At 39.7% G+C, this 14,190-nt stretch overlaps 2 protein-coding genes across 5 annotated transcripts in view; one reads left to right on the top strand and one right to left on the bottom strand.

Annotated features, from left to right (window-relative positions):
• MTHFD2L (methylenetetrahydrofolate dehydrogenase (NADP+ dependent) 2 like) overlaps window positions 1-14,190 on the top strand; it is a 158,481-nt gene that overhangs the window by 129,099 nt on the left and 15,192 nt on the right. Inside the window, exon 8 of one of the 4 annotated variants that reach the window (XM_060187864.1) lies at window positions 5,261-5,280. The exons of the other annotated variants lie outside the window; for them this stretch is intronic. Coding sequence (XP_060043847.1) covers window positions 5,261-5,265 — 5 coding nt within the window. The 3' untranslated portion in view covers window positions 5,266-5,280. Of the gene's footprint in view, window positions 1-5,260; window positions 5,281-14,190 lie in introns of those variants that run through there. 4 annotated transcript variants of the gene reach the window in all.
• The window catches only part of BTC (betacellulin), a 543,453-nt gene that overhangs the window by 70,536 nt on the left and 458,727 nt on the right, over window positions 1-14,190 (bottom strand). The window lies entirely within an intron of this gene.

Raw genomic sequence — 14,190 nt, forward strand, 5'->3', positions numbered from 1 at the left:
GCAAGGTCCTATGGGGGTACTATAGGAGTCCATTATGTTGTTCCTCATGGAAATGACTAGTAATAATGGAGAAAGGGATTTATTTGAGGTCTAGGCTCATCATGTCTGTGTGGGAAATCCAGGACTCCCTGACTAGGGCCCCAGCTGATGGGGTGGCCTGATAGTGACTAAAGAGTCATCATTAAAGTATGCCAGTCTCTTGCCCTTATTCAGCTTTTGTAGTCCTTTGATAATGTTAGCTTTGGAGTGAGTGAGGGAAGTGTAATAGGAAGTAGGTGAGGAGGGTATCTAGGTCTAAGTAGTAACTATTTCATTAGGTACTTTAAGGTGTCTTTTTAAATTATTATTATTTTTTTATTTAAGAAAGGATAAATTGACAAAACCATAGGGTAGGAGGGGTACAACTTCACACAATTCCCACCATCCAATCTCCATATCACACCCCCTCCCCTGATAGCTTTCCCATTCTCTATCCCTCTGGGAACATGGACCCAGGGTCGTTGTGGGTTGCAGAAGGTAGAAGGTCTGGCTTCTGTAATTGCTTCCCCGCTGAAGATCGGCATTGACTGGTCAGTCCATACTCCCAGTCTGCCTCTCTCTTTCCCTATTAGGGTGGGTCTCTGGGGAAGCGGAGCTTCAGGACACATTGGTGGGGTCTTCAGTCCAGGGAAGCCTGGCTGGTATCCTGATGGCATCTGGAACCTGGTAACTGAAAAGAGAGTTAACATACAAAGCCAAACAAATTGTTGAGCAATCATGGACCCAAAGCTTGGAATAGTGGAGAGGAAGTGTTAGGGGGATACTTACTGCAAACTCTAGTGTACTTCTGCTTTCAGGTATATATTTTGCCCTAGTTAATGGATACGTGTGAACTTATGCTCTCTCTCACAGAAACTGGTGTATATCTAGGTTTTGGGACTTTGTTAGAAAGTGAACCACCTGGGATGGAATTAGAGAATACTATGAAAGGAAAGGTCTCACCCGAGTAATGAAGCTGAAGGGTTGTCATTCCATACCTGAAGTCTCTGGACACAGTCTGAGCTGAAGCATGTTGAGGTGGCAATCATTGTGTTGATTAGGTTGCAATCGGCAGATGCAATATTATTTGATATGTATTGGGAGAGGCATACGGGAAAGTGGGCCCTATCCAAAGGTTCCAGGACTGGGGGAAGTAGAGGCTCTATAGTGGAGATATGAGGTTCCTGCTGTCTTAGGGTTCAAAAAGACAATCGATAGTTAATGTTATCATCACATTATTTGGTAGTTGGGTTAACTTTGAAAAGTCCTTTTGTTATGGTTTGCTGTACAGTACCCAGTATCTTGTATATAGCTGTGCTATTGGTTGCTTCTGATCTACTTGGTCTAGGCTTTTGAGAGAGTCCGCATATCAAATACACAGCCTATATATTAAGAAGACTCAGTCTGTGTTTTAAAAACTTTGAGACATACAATTAATTTTCCCCCTCGCATATTAATTAACTAGTGATTTATATGACTACATTTTATTAGGAGTGTACATAAACACCATTCCCACGATCAAAAGTCTGTGACCCATCCCTCCCACCCACTTCCACCCCCCACTGGCCCAGAAAGCTGCTTGTCTACCCCTCACCACAGGGTTTTTACTTTGGTGCCCTACTTACAATTTGGTCAGGTCCTGCTTTTAGTTTCCCTTTCAGATCTTCGTACTCAACTTCTGTTGATGAGTAAGATCATCCCATACTCATTTTTATCTTTCTGACTTAGCTCACTTAACATTATTCCTTCTAGCTCTGTCCAAGATGGGTCAGAGAAGGTGGGTTCATTATTCTTGATAGCTGCATAGTATTCCATTGTGTATATATACCACAGCTTTCTTAGCCACTCATCTGTTGTTGGGCACCTGGGTTGCTTCCAGGTTTTAGCTATTATGAATTGTGCTGCTATGAACATAGGAGTACACATCTCTTTTTGGTTGGGTGTTATAGAGTCCTTGGGGTATAGTCCCAGGAGAGGAATTACTGGATCATATGGAAGGTCCATGTCTAGCCTTGTGAGAGTTTTCCAGACTGCTCTCCACAGACGCTGGACCAATTTACATTCCCACCAGCAGCAATGCAGAAGGGTTCCTCTGTCCCCACAACCTCTCCAGCATTTGTTGCTGCTGTCCTTTTTGATGTATGCCATTCTTACAGGAGTGAGGTGGTATCTTAGTGTTGTCTTAATTTGCATTTCTCTGACAATCAGTGACCTAGAGCAGTTTTTCATATGTTTGTTAGCCTTTTGGATCTCCTCTGAGGTGAATGTTTTTTCATATCCTCTGAAATGGAGGCATCACACTCCCAGACATTAAACTATATTATAAAGCCGTCATCATCAAAACAGCATGGGACTGGAACAAAAATAGGCACACAGACCAGTGGAACAGAATTGAATGCCCAGAAATAAATCCCTACACCTATGGACATCTAATCTTTGATAAGGGGGCCCAAAGGATTAAATGGAAGAAGGAGTCTTTCTTTAATAAATGGTGCTGGGAAAACTGGGTTATAACATGCAGAAGAATGAAATTGAACCACTTTATCTCACCAGAAACAAAAATCAACTCCAAATGGATCAAAGACCTGGATGTCAGACCAGAAACAATCAAATACTTAGAGGAAAACATTGGTAAAACAGTTTCCCACCTACACCTCAAGGACATCTTTGATGAATCAAACCCAATTGCAAGGAAGACTAAAGCAGAAACAAACCAATGGGACTACATCAAATTGAAAAGCTTCTGCACATCCAAAGAAACTATTAAACAAACAAAGAGGCCCCTCACAGAATGGGAGAAGATCTTCACATGCCATGCATCAGACAAGAAACTAATCACCAAAATATATAAAGAGCTCAGCAAACTTAGCACCAAAAAAGCAAATGACCCCATCCAAAAATGGGCAGAGGATATGAACAAAACATTTTAAGGTGTCTTTTTAGGTCTTTCTACTTGCTTGCTTCATTGATTGACTCACTGCAGACTATTGTACACTTTTGCTTTCAGGTATATGTTTTGCCCTAATTTATGGATACATATTTACATCTTCCCTATTGCATAGGACCTGGTCTGTATCTAGGTTTTGAGTCTTTCTTAGAAAGTGGACCACCCAGGATGGAATTAAGGAGTCCTTTGAGAAAGGAAAGGTCTCACCCTAATAATATGCTGAAAATTTGACATTCCACACCTGATGTCTCTGGACACATTCTGAAGTGTGGTACTCATTGTATTGAATAGGTTGGGATCAGCAGATGCAGTTTCTGAGAGGGGCCAGGTGGTGGCAAACCTGGTTAAGTTCACACATTATAGTGTGCGAGGACCCAGGTTCAAACCCCTGGCTTTCCCCCCCACTGCAGGGGGGATGCTTCATGAGTTGTATAACAGGGCTTCAGGTGTTCCTTCTCTATCCCCTCCCCTCTCAATTTCTCTCTATCTCTATCCAATAATAAATAAACAAATAAGTAAACATTAAAAAAGAAAAAGAAATTATTTACTGAAAACAGTTTCTCTGTATTACTATGTAGAGTATTCAGTGTTAGAAACACTGCTTCCTTAGCATTTTTCCTAGGGTATCAGGTCCTAGTGCTTTTCTTCAATATTGATTTTAATTAGACTTTCCTTGCAACACTTCTCTCTAGAAGTTGGAAAATAACAAAGGAAACAGGGGTAAAGACCAGCCTTGTCTCAGACACCATCTGCAAAAGGTCCTGAGTAAGCTAGACCTGATTTTACCTGGTGAGGAGAAACTCACAAAATGAGGTGTGACAGAAGAGCCTGAGGCCTTCATGGTGATCCACAGGGAAGGGCACCAGATTCCCTTTTCCCTTCTGGTCTCACTGTGGCACACAAACTGACCCCACTGATGTCCTTGAACAAAGACTAATAGAGCCTCCCAGTACAGGTCAGTATAGTGAGGCTGGGACACCAGACAGTTAGGATGAGGACAATGGTCAGGCCAGCTAAGACTGAATTGTGGTTAAATGGGGCCATGTTTCCCCAGGGTTTTGCCTTTGCTGCTCCCATAAATGGCTGGAAACTCAGGGACAAGGCTAGCACAGTACGCCAAACTCCTAATAGCAGGGCGGATGGGACATTACTGCAGCACAAAGTAAGGAGACCTCTGTCATACCTATAGAAATCTGAGACAAGCCTATGAGATCATCTCAGCTGTTGGGGTTGTCAGGAAAATCATGATGTATTTTTGCATTGAAAACCACAGAAAAGTACATCATGAAGTTTTCCGACAACCCAATATTATTTGTGAGCCTGGCCTGCATATCACTTACCCATTTTGCCAGCATCTGCTGGTTTAAGTTATAAGATTTGTATGTGTGTGCCAGTGAGGAACAGTGATTTATTTGCTGTTTGTTAGAATATATTGTGATGGGGCCAGGTGGTGGTACACCTGGTTGAGGGCACATGCTACATTGTGCAAGGATCTGAGTTTGAGCCCCCAACCCCCACCTGCAGGAGGGAAATATTTGCAAGTGGTGAAGCAGATCTACAGCTATCTCTCTCTCCTTCTCTCTCTCTTTTGTATTTTTATTTATTTACTATTGCATAGTCTCTATCCCTCTCTATTTCTCCCTACCCTCTTAATTCCTGGCTGTCTCTATCCAATAAATAAAAATAATTAAAAATTTTTCATAAAAAAGAATAGTGTGGCAATTCACACACCATACTGCTTTGCCTTCAACCATTTCATTAATAACTTTCCTACTAACAGTATACAGGGTATTTTTTTTTTTTAAGCAGAGCACCACTGTTCAGCTTTGGCTTATGGTGGTATGGAGGATTGGATCTGGGACTTTGGAGCCTCAGGCATTAGAGTCTGTTTTCATAACCATTATGCTACCTACCCCTCTAGGGTCTACTTTTCTTCACATTCTCACCCAAACTTGTTTCCTCTTATTTTTAACCATTCTAAGTACAAATTAATAAGTAGGTAGAAGTTAAGGTGTCATTGTGATTTTGGTTTACATTTATTTTTCTGATGCTTACTGATAATAAACCTGTTGGTCGTTTGTATGTCTTCTTTGGAAAAAAAAAATGTCCATTCACATCTTCTGTCTGTTTTTAAAACTGAATCGTTTGGTTTTCTGTTATTGTTATTGAGCAAGTATTGCTGTGTAAGATTGTTCAGTACTTTTTGATATTACCACTTATCTAATATATGATTTGCAAATATTTTCTCTGATTTCACAGACTGCTTTTAATTTTGGCAACTTCTTTCTTTTGCAGTGTAGAAACTTTTTGGCTTGATGTATTTCTACTTGCTGGTTTTTAAATTTGTTGTTTTGGAATCATATTAAAAGGTGTGATTGCCAAAACCAAAGTCCTTGGAACCAGAAAAGACCTAGAATTGCCAAAACAATCTAGGGAAAAAAGAACAGAACCAGAGGCATCATACTCCCAGATCTCAAATTGTATTATAGGGCCATTGTCATCAAAACTGCTTGGTACTGGAACATGAATAGACATACTGACCAGTGGAATAGAATTGAGAGCACAGAAGTAAGCCCCCACACCTATGGACATCTAATCTTTGACAAAGGTGCCCAGACTATTAAATGGGGAAAGCAAAGTCTCTTCAACAAATGGTGTTGGAAAAAATGGGTTGAAACATGCAGAACAATGAAAGTGAACCACTCTTTCACCAAATACAAAAGTAAATTTCAAGTGGATCAAGGACTTGGATGTTAGACCACAAACTAACTATCAGATACTTAGAGGAAAATATTGGCAGAACTCTTTCCCTCATAAATTTGAAAGACATCTTCAATGTCTTTGAAACGAATCTAATTACAAAGAAGATTAAGGAAAGTATAAACCTACAGGACTACATAAAATTAAAAAGCTTCAGCACAGTGAAAGAAACTACTACCCAAACCAAGAGACCCCTCATAGAATGGGAGAAGATCTTTACATGTCATACATCAGACAAGAGGCTAATAACCAGAATATATAAAGAACTTTCAAATCTCAACAACAAGACAACAAATAACCCTGTCCAAAAATGGGGGGAGGACATGGACAGAATATTCACTGCAGAAGAGATGCAAAAGGCCGAGAAACACATGAAAAAATGCTCCAAGTCTCTGATTGTCAGAGAAATGCAAATAAAGACAACAACGAGATACCACTTCACTCCTGTGAGAATGTCATACACCAGAAAAGGTAACAGCAGCAAATGCTGGAGAGGGTGTGGGGTCAAAGGGACCCTCCTATACTGCTGGTGGGAATGTAGATTGGTCCAACCTCTGTGGAGAACAATCTGGAGAACTTTCACAAGACTAGAAATGGACCTACCCTATGATCCTGTAATTCCTCTCCTGGGGATATATCCTAAGAAACCCAACACAACCATCCAAAAAGATCTGTGTACATGTATGTTCTTGGGAGCACAATTTGTAATAGCCAAAACCTGGAATGGAAGCAACCCAGGTGTCCAACAACAGATGAGTGACTGAGCAAGTTGTGGTGTATATATACACAATGGAATACTACTCAGCTATAAAAAATGGTGACTTGACTGTTTTCAGCCAGTCTTGGATGGACCTTGAAAAATTCATGTTAAGTGAAATAAGTCAGAAACAGAAGGATGCATATGGGATGATCTCAGTCTCAGGCAGAAGTTGAAAAACAAGATCAGAAAAGAAAACACAAATAGAACCTGAACTGGAATTGGCATATTACAGCAAAGTACAAGACTCTGGGGTGGGTGGGTGGGGAGAATACAGATCCAAGAAGGATGACAGAGGACCTAGTGGGGGTGTATTGTTATATGGAAAACTTGGAAATGTTATGCATGTACAAACTATTGTATTTATTGTTGAATGTAAAACATTAATTCCTCAATAAAGAAATAAAAAAAAACCAAAGTCCTAAAAAATGTTCTCTTTTTTTATTCCTATGTATTTTGCACTATCAATTCTTACTCCTAAGGTTTTGATCCATTTCAGCTTTTCTTTTTTCCTTTTATTGGGATAATGGTTAATTGGCACATGGGTAAAATTTCTGATCTCACTATGATAGGTATCTACAAAACAATCTCACCCCAAAATTAGGTCCCTTTTCACCATTATTCATTAGAGCCCACCCCACCCCCCTGAAAAAAAATCCATCCTTACTATCTTTCCACTGAGTCCTTTATTTTGATGCAATACAGCAAACCAATCCAAGTTTTACTTTGTGTTTCACCTTTCTTTTTTTGTTTCTTAATTTCTGCCTACAAGTATAATTATCCCATATTCATCCTTCTCTTTCTGGCTTATCTCACTTAACATGATTCCTTCAAGCTCCATCCAAGATGAGGCGAAGAAGGTGACTTCATTCTTAATAGTCGAGTAGTATTCCGTTGTGTATATGTCACAACATTCTCAGCCACTCATCTGTTGTTGGACACCGAAGTTGATTCTAAGTTTGGGCTATTAAAATTGTGCTGCTATAAACATTGGTATACATAGATCTTGTCTTTGATGACTCGATTCCAATTGCAATGAAATCAAAAACAAAACTAAACCAATGGAACTACATCAAATTGAAAAGGTTCTTCCTGGCAAAAAAAATGACCAACCATATAGAGATTTCTTATTAGAATGGGAGAAAATCTTTACATGCCATACATCAGAGAAAATGCCAGTAACCAAAATATATAAAGAACTCACCAAACTCAGAAACAAACAAACAAACAAAAATGACCCAATCCAAAAGTGAGGAGAGGATATGATCAGATTCACTTTTGTGAGTGGTGTAAGATGAGTTTCATTTTATTTTTCTGCATGTGATTATGTAGTTTTCCTAAAACCACTTGTTGAAGAAACAATCCTTTCTGTATCAGATGTTCTTTGATCCCTTGTTAAGTTTTAGTTGACTATTTATGTGTGAGGGTTTATTGCTGCACTCTCCTTTCTTTTTTTTTACTTTTATTTATAAAAAGGAAACACTGTCAAAAACTGTAAGATAAGAGAGGCACAACTCCATACAATTCCCACCACCAGAACGCTATATACCATCCTCTCCCCTGATACCTTTCCTATTCTTTATCCCTCTGGGAGTATGGACCCAGAGTCATTATGTACACTCCCTTTTCTATTCCATTGATCCATATTATTCATTTTATGCCAGCCCTAAACTGTTTTTTAATTATTTGGCTTTTCATTATAGTTTAAAATCTTGGAGTATGCTACTTTAGACTATTCTTTTTTCAAATTATGCTTTGCCTACTTAGGCAAAGAAATCAACAAGGGCTCTAACATAAATTTTATAATTGCTCTTTAAAATTGTTATGAAAAATATCGGGAGTCGGGCTGTAGCGCAGCGGGTTAAGCGCAGGTGGCGCAAAGCACAAGGACCGGCATAAGGATCCCGGTTCGAATCCCGGCTCCCCACCTGCAGGGGAGTCGCTTCACAGGCGGTGAAGCAGGTCTGCAGGTGTCTATCTTTCTCTCCCCCTCTTTGTCTTCCCCTCCTCTCTCCATTTCTCTCTGTCCTATCCAACAACGACAACAACAATAATAACCACAACAATAAAACAACAAGGGCAACAAAAGGGAATAAATAAATAAAATAAATATTTTAAAAAAAAGAAAAATATCATTGGCTGTGCTCGCTTTGGCAGCACAAATACTAAAATTGGAATGAAAAATGTCATTGGAATTCTGATAGGAATCATATTTATTCTACAGATAGATTTAGTTAGCATGGGCATTTTAGCAATATTACTCTTCAGTCTCTGAGAAATGATCCTCTTTCCATGTGTTTATATTGTATTCAATCTCTTTCCTGTGGGTTTTGTACCGATTTTTCATTTCTGTGATTAGTTTATTCCTAAGTGTTTTACAGTTTTTGATGCTATTTACTATAAGTGAGATCATTTTCTTTTTGTTGTTAGTACACAGAAATATAACTGGCTTCTATATGTTGGTTTTATGATTCAGCAGTACTATGTCTGGGCCTATAAAATTGAAAATAGGATACTGAATATATATCACAACACAATCTTAGTGTTGGCAGATAAGTGGAAAATAAATGATACTTATACTGTGGACTATTATTCAGTTATGAGAAGAAAGGAATCTTACTGTTTGCAATAGCATAAATCTTGTGTTTAATGAGATAAGCCAGGCACATAATGACAAATAAATTCTTGTGACTGGGTGGTGGTACACCTGGTTGGGCATACACGTTACAATGCACAAGGACCCAAGTTCAAGTCCCCAGTCCCCACCTGCTGGGGGAAACCTTAAACAAGAGGTGAAGTAGGCCTACATTTATCTCTCTTCCTTTCTCTCTATCCCTTCCATCTTGATAGATGGCTGTCTCTGTCCAATAAATAAATGAAGATAATAAAAAATAAAGGACATAAATTCTCTAACCTGACTTCTACATGTAATCTAAAAACAAATGACAACTGCCAAAAATAAAATTGAAAGAACAACAATAATAGCAGCATAGAAACAGAGACTAGAATGATAGTTACCAGAGATGAGGGTTGGGGTAGGGGTGCTGGAGAGATGTTAAAGGCTGCAAGTTTGCAACTGGGTGATATGTTCTGAATATTAACACACAGAGTAACTCACTGTATCATAGATTTCAAAATTGCCGAGACAAGATCCTAAATATTCTCACCATAAAAAGAAATGTTAGTTATGCCATATCATAGGGGTTAGCTGTAACTAAGAGTAACAATTATATTACACTATATAAATGTGTTCAGTCAACAAAATGGGTCCTTTAAAATTATGCAATACTATATGTAAGTTAAATCTCCATATGTTTTTAAAGAGCACAATGCCAGGATCTTGGGTTCAGACTGAAACACCATACAGAAAAGATTAAAGTCTCTCCCTCCTGGTGCACCCTGGTCCTGCATGCACTTCAGTACTCTGCTTGTCCTTTGGGTACTCTTGTGGAGTCCAGTGTCCACTACTGTGAGTGCCCTCCCATGGATAGGCTAAGAATATTGGGCCAATTGCCCACCAAGAGCTGAGTCACCTTTCCCTTTAGGCTGTGAAAGGATGCAGGTTCAGCCATAGACAGTAAAATAACACAGGAGGGAGTTTTTATGATAAAGTTTATGCTTAAGATTAGGGAAGAATGTTTAGATGAGGAGGAGGCAGTATTAAAGAAGTAGTAGGGGGCCAGGAGGTGGTGAACCTGGTTAAGTGTTTGCAGTGTACAAGGGCTAAGTTCAAGCCCCTTGTCCCCACCTGTGGGGGGAAATCTTCATGAGTGGCGAAGCAGGGCTGCAGGTGTCTCTCTCTCTCTTTCTCTCTCTCTCCCCTCTCAATTTCTCTCTGTTTCTATCCAATAGTAAATAAATTAAAAGCTTTAAAAAACCCATCAAAATAACTTTTAAAACAATGAGAAGTGGAATTTCCTAGACTACCTATCCTGGCAAAGTCAGGGGGTGGGGGAGCGGGAAGGGGAGAGAGAGAGAGAATGACTAAGACCTTTTTTTGTCCATAGTTCACTCTATAACCAAAGTTTTTTTTTTTAAATATTTATTTATTCCCTTTTGTTGCCCTTGTTGTTTTATTGTTGTAGTTATTATTGTTGTTGTCATTGCTGGATAAGACAGAGAGAAATGGAGAGAGGAGGGGAAGACAGAGAGGGGAAGTGAAAGATACCTGCAGACCTGCTTCACCGCCTGTGAAGGGACCCCCCTGCAGGTGGGGAGCCTGGGGCTCTAATGGGATCCTTAAGCTGGTCCTTGTGCTTTGTGCCACGTGCGCTTAACCCGCTATACTACTTCCTGGCTCTCTATGACCAAATTTTCAAACTCCACCAGAATGGGACATTCCAGTCTGGCAGGGACAGAAAACTGAGTCTGCAATTTCTTCCTATTTTTTTTTTTTTTTTTGAATCCCAGCAATTGGATGCTCTTTCCACAGAGCAGAGGAAGAGAATGGGAAGGAAAGAGATGGCCCAAGGTCTCCTCAGAAATGTCATGTTACATTCTAGTTAGAAAAGACAGATAATAGGAGGCCAGGTGGCAGCCCAGTGGGTTAAGCACACATGACGCGAAGCGCAAGGACCTGCATCGGGATCCTGGCTTGAATGGCTCCCCACCTGCAGGAGCATCACTTCACAAGCGGTGAAGTAGGTCTGCAGGTGTCTATCTCTCCTCCTCTCAGTCTTCCCCTCCTCTCTCGATTTCTCTCTGTCCTATCCAACAACAATGACGATAGCAGTAATAACAAGGGCAACAAGATGGGAAAAATGGCCTCCAGGAGCAGTGGATTCATAGTGCAGGCAACTGGCCCCAGCGATAACCCTGGAGGCAAAAAATAAAAATTAAAAAAAGGACAGATAATAAAAACAAATACATTCACGTCTACAGAAAGTATTAGATAGTATTTAGTGTTGCCAAAAATTAGACAAGAGTGAGGGATCTACAGAACTATGCAGTGAAGGTGAGGGTGTCCAGGATTGGTTTACAACAGACTTGAACAAAATGAGGGTAAGAACCAGATGATGGGCACAGGAGTGGTGGTGGGGGTGGGTGGGTGGAGCATTCCAGGCACATGGGGCAACAAGTGCAGCATGCCTGTAGTTGGGTGAGCTGCAGGAAGGCCACTGTATCTGGTGCAGAATATGTAAGTAGGAAATGGTCATGAAGTCTGCAGCAGTGATTTTTGTATCATGGGGACCCTATAGACCATGGAAAAGAATCTGGACTTTCAATGGAATGGAAAGTCATGGGGAGGGGGTGGGATTAGGCACAGGCTTGCACCATAGCATTTGACTTTCTTTCTGACAAGGTAACTCTGACAACGGAATGATAAGTAGACTTTAGGAAGGTAAGAATATAAATAGGGCACCTGTTAGGACATTATAATTATCCAAGTAAGAAATTATCCAAGATGGGGTGTGGACCAGGGTGGTAATGAGTGGTATCTAGATGGTAGATATAATTTAAGAGAAGAGTTGGAATGATCAAGTAAGTGATTAGATATAAAAAATAATCAATTGTGATTCTAAGAGATTTTTGAATAAGAAAGGACAGTGCCGGTTTTAGAATCCTTTTAATCAGTGTTAAAAGAACAATGAATTTCACATAATCATGTTTTTGTGAGGTTGAGAGTGGAAAGAGAATCAAAAGGGGGGTGATATGTAGGTGGGGAAAACAGCAGACAAAAGCAAGGAGGAAAAAATTACAAAAAACATTATGAACGTAAGTAGGCACAACAGTGCTGATGGAGGCAGTAAACAGTACTGAATACTGCCTCTGATAGCAGTCTTACCTTGCATTCTTCAAAAAAAGAAAAAAAATTCCTTGAATAGGAAATCTCTCTTAAAGCTAAAAGGGGAGTTCATCTGGCCAGTTTTACTCTTCATTACTACTAGACAAAACTTAAGACAAAAAAAACCTCTGAAATTACACAGGAGTTTAGTAGCATGTTTCTAGAAGCCACTGAAGGTGAAAGTGAAATTCCTGGAATGTTTTTAAAGCTGATTTCCAACTGTAGTTTCTCTTCTCTTACTGTAGGGGCAGCCAGGTATCTTTTGTGTGCACAATAGTCTCTGCATTTTGCCATCTGAGAGTTCTGTTTCCCTTTCCACTCTTTTTCTATTATGTTCAAACTCCCATAACAGACTCTATAAAAAGGTTAGGGTTTGAACTGTAGCTCTGTTGCTTAAAACAATTAAGATCTTAGGCAAATCACTTCACTTCAGAGGAGTCTCAGAGGAGACTCGATATTATCATCTAAAAAACTGAGATAATAATACCTGTCTTATAAAGTTGTTATGAAGATTAAGTGAAATAATCACCTCACATGAGCTAATGTATGTGACTTGCTGACCATAATGGCTGGCAGAAAACAGTGTGCGTGTGTGTGTGTGTGTGTGTGTGTGTGTGTGTGTGTATGTTTGTGTGTTGTTCATTTTCCCCATTCCTACTGCAGTAGTAATCCAGAAATACATAATTTCACATTTTAGTTACCATCCTGTTCCTCATTATTTTTACATATCTAATTTTCCTCCAGTGAGATATGTTCTTCCCCCAACAATCCTCTGAATCATCTTTATTTTGTTTGTTTATTTGCTTGTTTATTATCAGAACACTGCTCAGCTCTGGTTTATGGTAGTGCAGGGGCTTGAACCTGGGAGCCTTAGGCATTGAATTCTTTTGCATAACCATTATGTTGTCTCCCCTTGCCTTGTGAATCGTTTGTTGTTGTTTTTTTTTTCTTTTTAAAAGACCTCGGTGGAATAAGGCCATATATATTTATTTACAATTTGTTTGAACAGTATGTTGTCCTCTGCAAATGAATAAGCATGACACTCTTTTTATTTCCTAATTCTTTGTACTGATATGAGAACATACTTCACTTCCCACATGGACTATCTTATCTCACATTGCACTGACATATGTTTGAAGTTGTGGTGCCATGGTAGTGGTAGTGGCTTCCTTCTTCCCTTCCCCTGCTCGCTGTGTTCATAAAATACTTCCAGTCTCTGCTAGACTACTAATAGTGGATATTTGTGATTCCACACCCTCCTTCATCCTCAAATAATGTCTTTTCATGCTTTTTGTTTCTTATAGTGTGGTCCTCTCTTTTTTATATGAAGACATACACATGTTTAAATAGAACAAGGCACAATTCCCTTAAGCACTCATGGCTATATTCAAATTCTCCAAACTCCTGGAATAGGTCTCACTCACCTTCATTTTTCTTTTAATCCTGTAATAATACTTTTCACATTCTTAAATTAGTGATTTAATAACAATTAACAATATTGTAAGATAAGAGGGGTACAATTCCATGTAATTCTCACAACCAGATTTCTTTATCCCATCCCCTTCATTGGAAGGTTCCCTATTCTTTATTCTTTTGGGAGTATGGACCAGAATTCTTTATGGGGTGCAAAAGGTGGGAGGTCTGGATTCTGTAGTTGCTTCTCTGATGAACATGGGCATTGACAGGTCAATGCATACCCCCAGACTGTTTCTCTCTTTCCCTATTGGGGCAGGGCTTTGAGCAGGTAGGGTTCCAGGACCTATTGGTGAGGTCTTCTGCCCAGGGAAGTCAGGGTGGTGACATGGTAGGGACTGCATCTTGGTGGCTGAAAAGCAGTAAGATATAAAGCAGAACAAATTATTTAATAATCAGGAGCCTAAAGGTCAGAACAGAGCAGATGGAACTAAGGGTCTTTGTATGGGA

The sequence above is a fragment of the Erinaceus europaeus genome, chromosome 3, assembly GCF_950295315.1.
Source record: "Erinaceus europaeus chromosome 3, mEriEur2.1, whole genome shotgun sequence".
NCBI classification, from domain to species: domain Eukaryota; kingdom Metazoa; phylum Chordata; class Mammalia; order Eulipotyphla; family Erinaceidae; genus Erinaceus; species Erinaceus europaeus.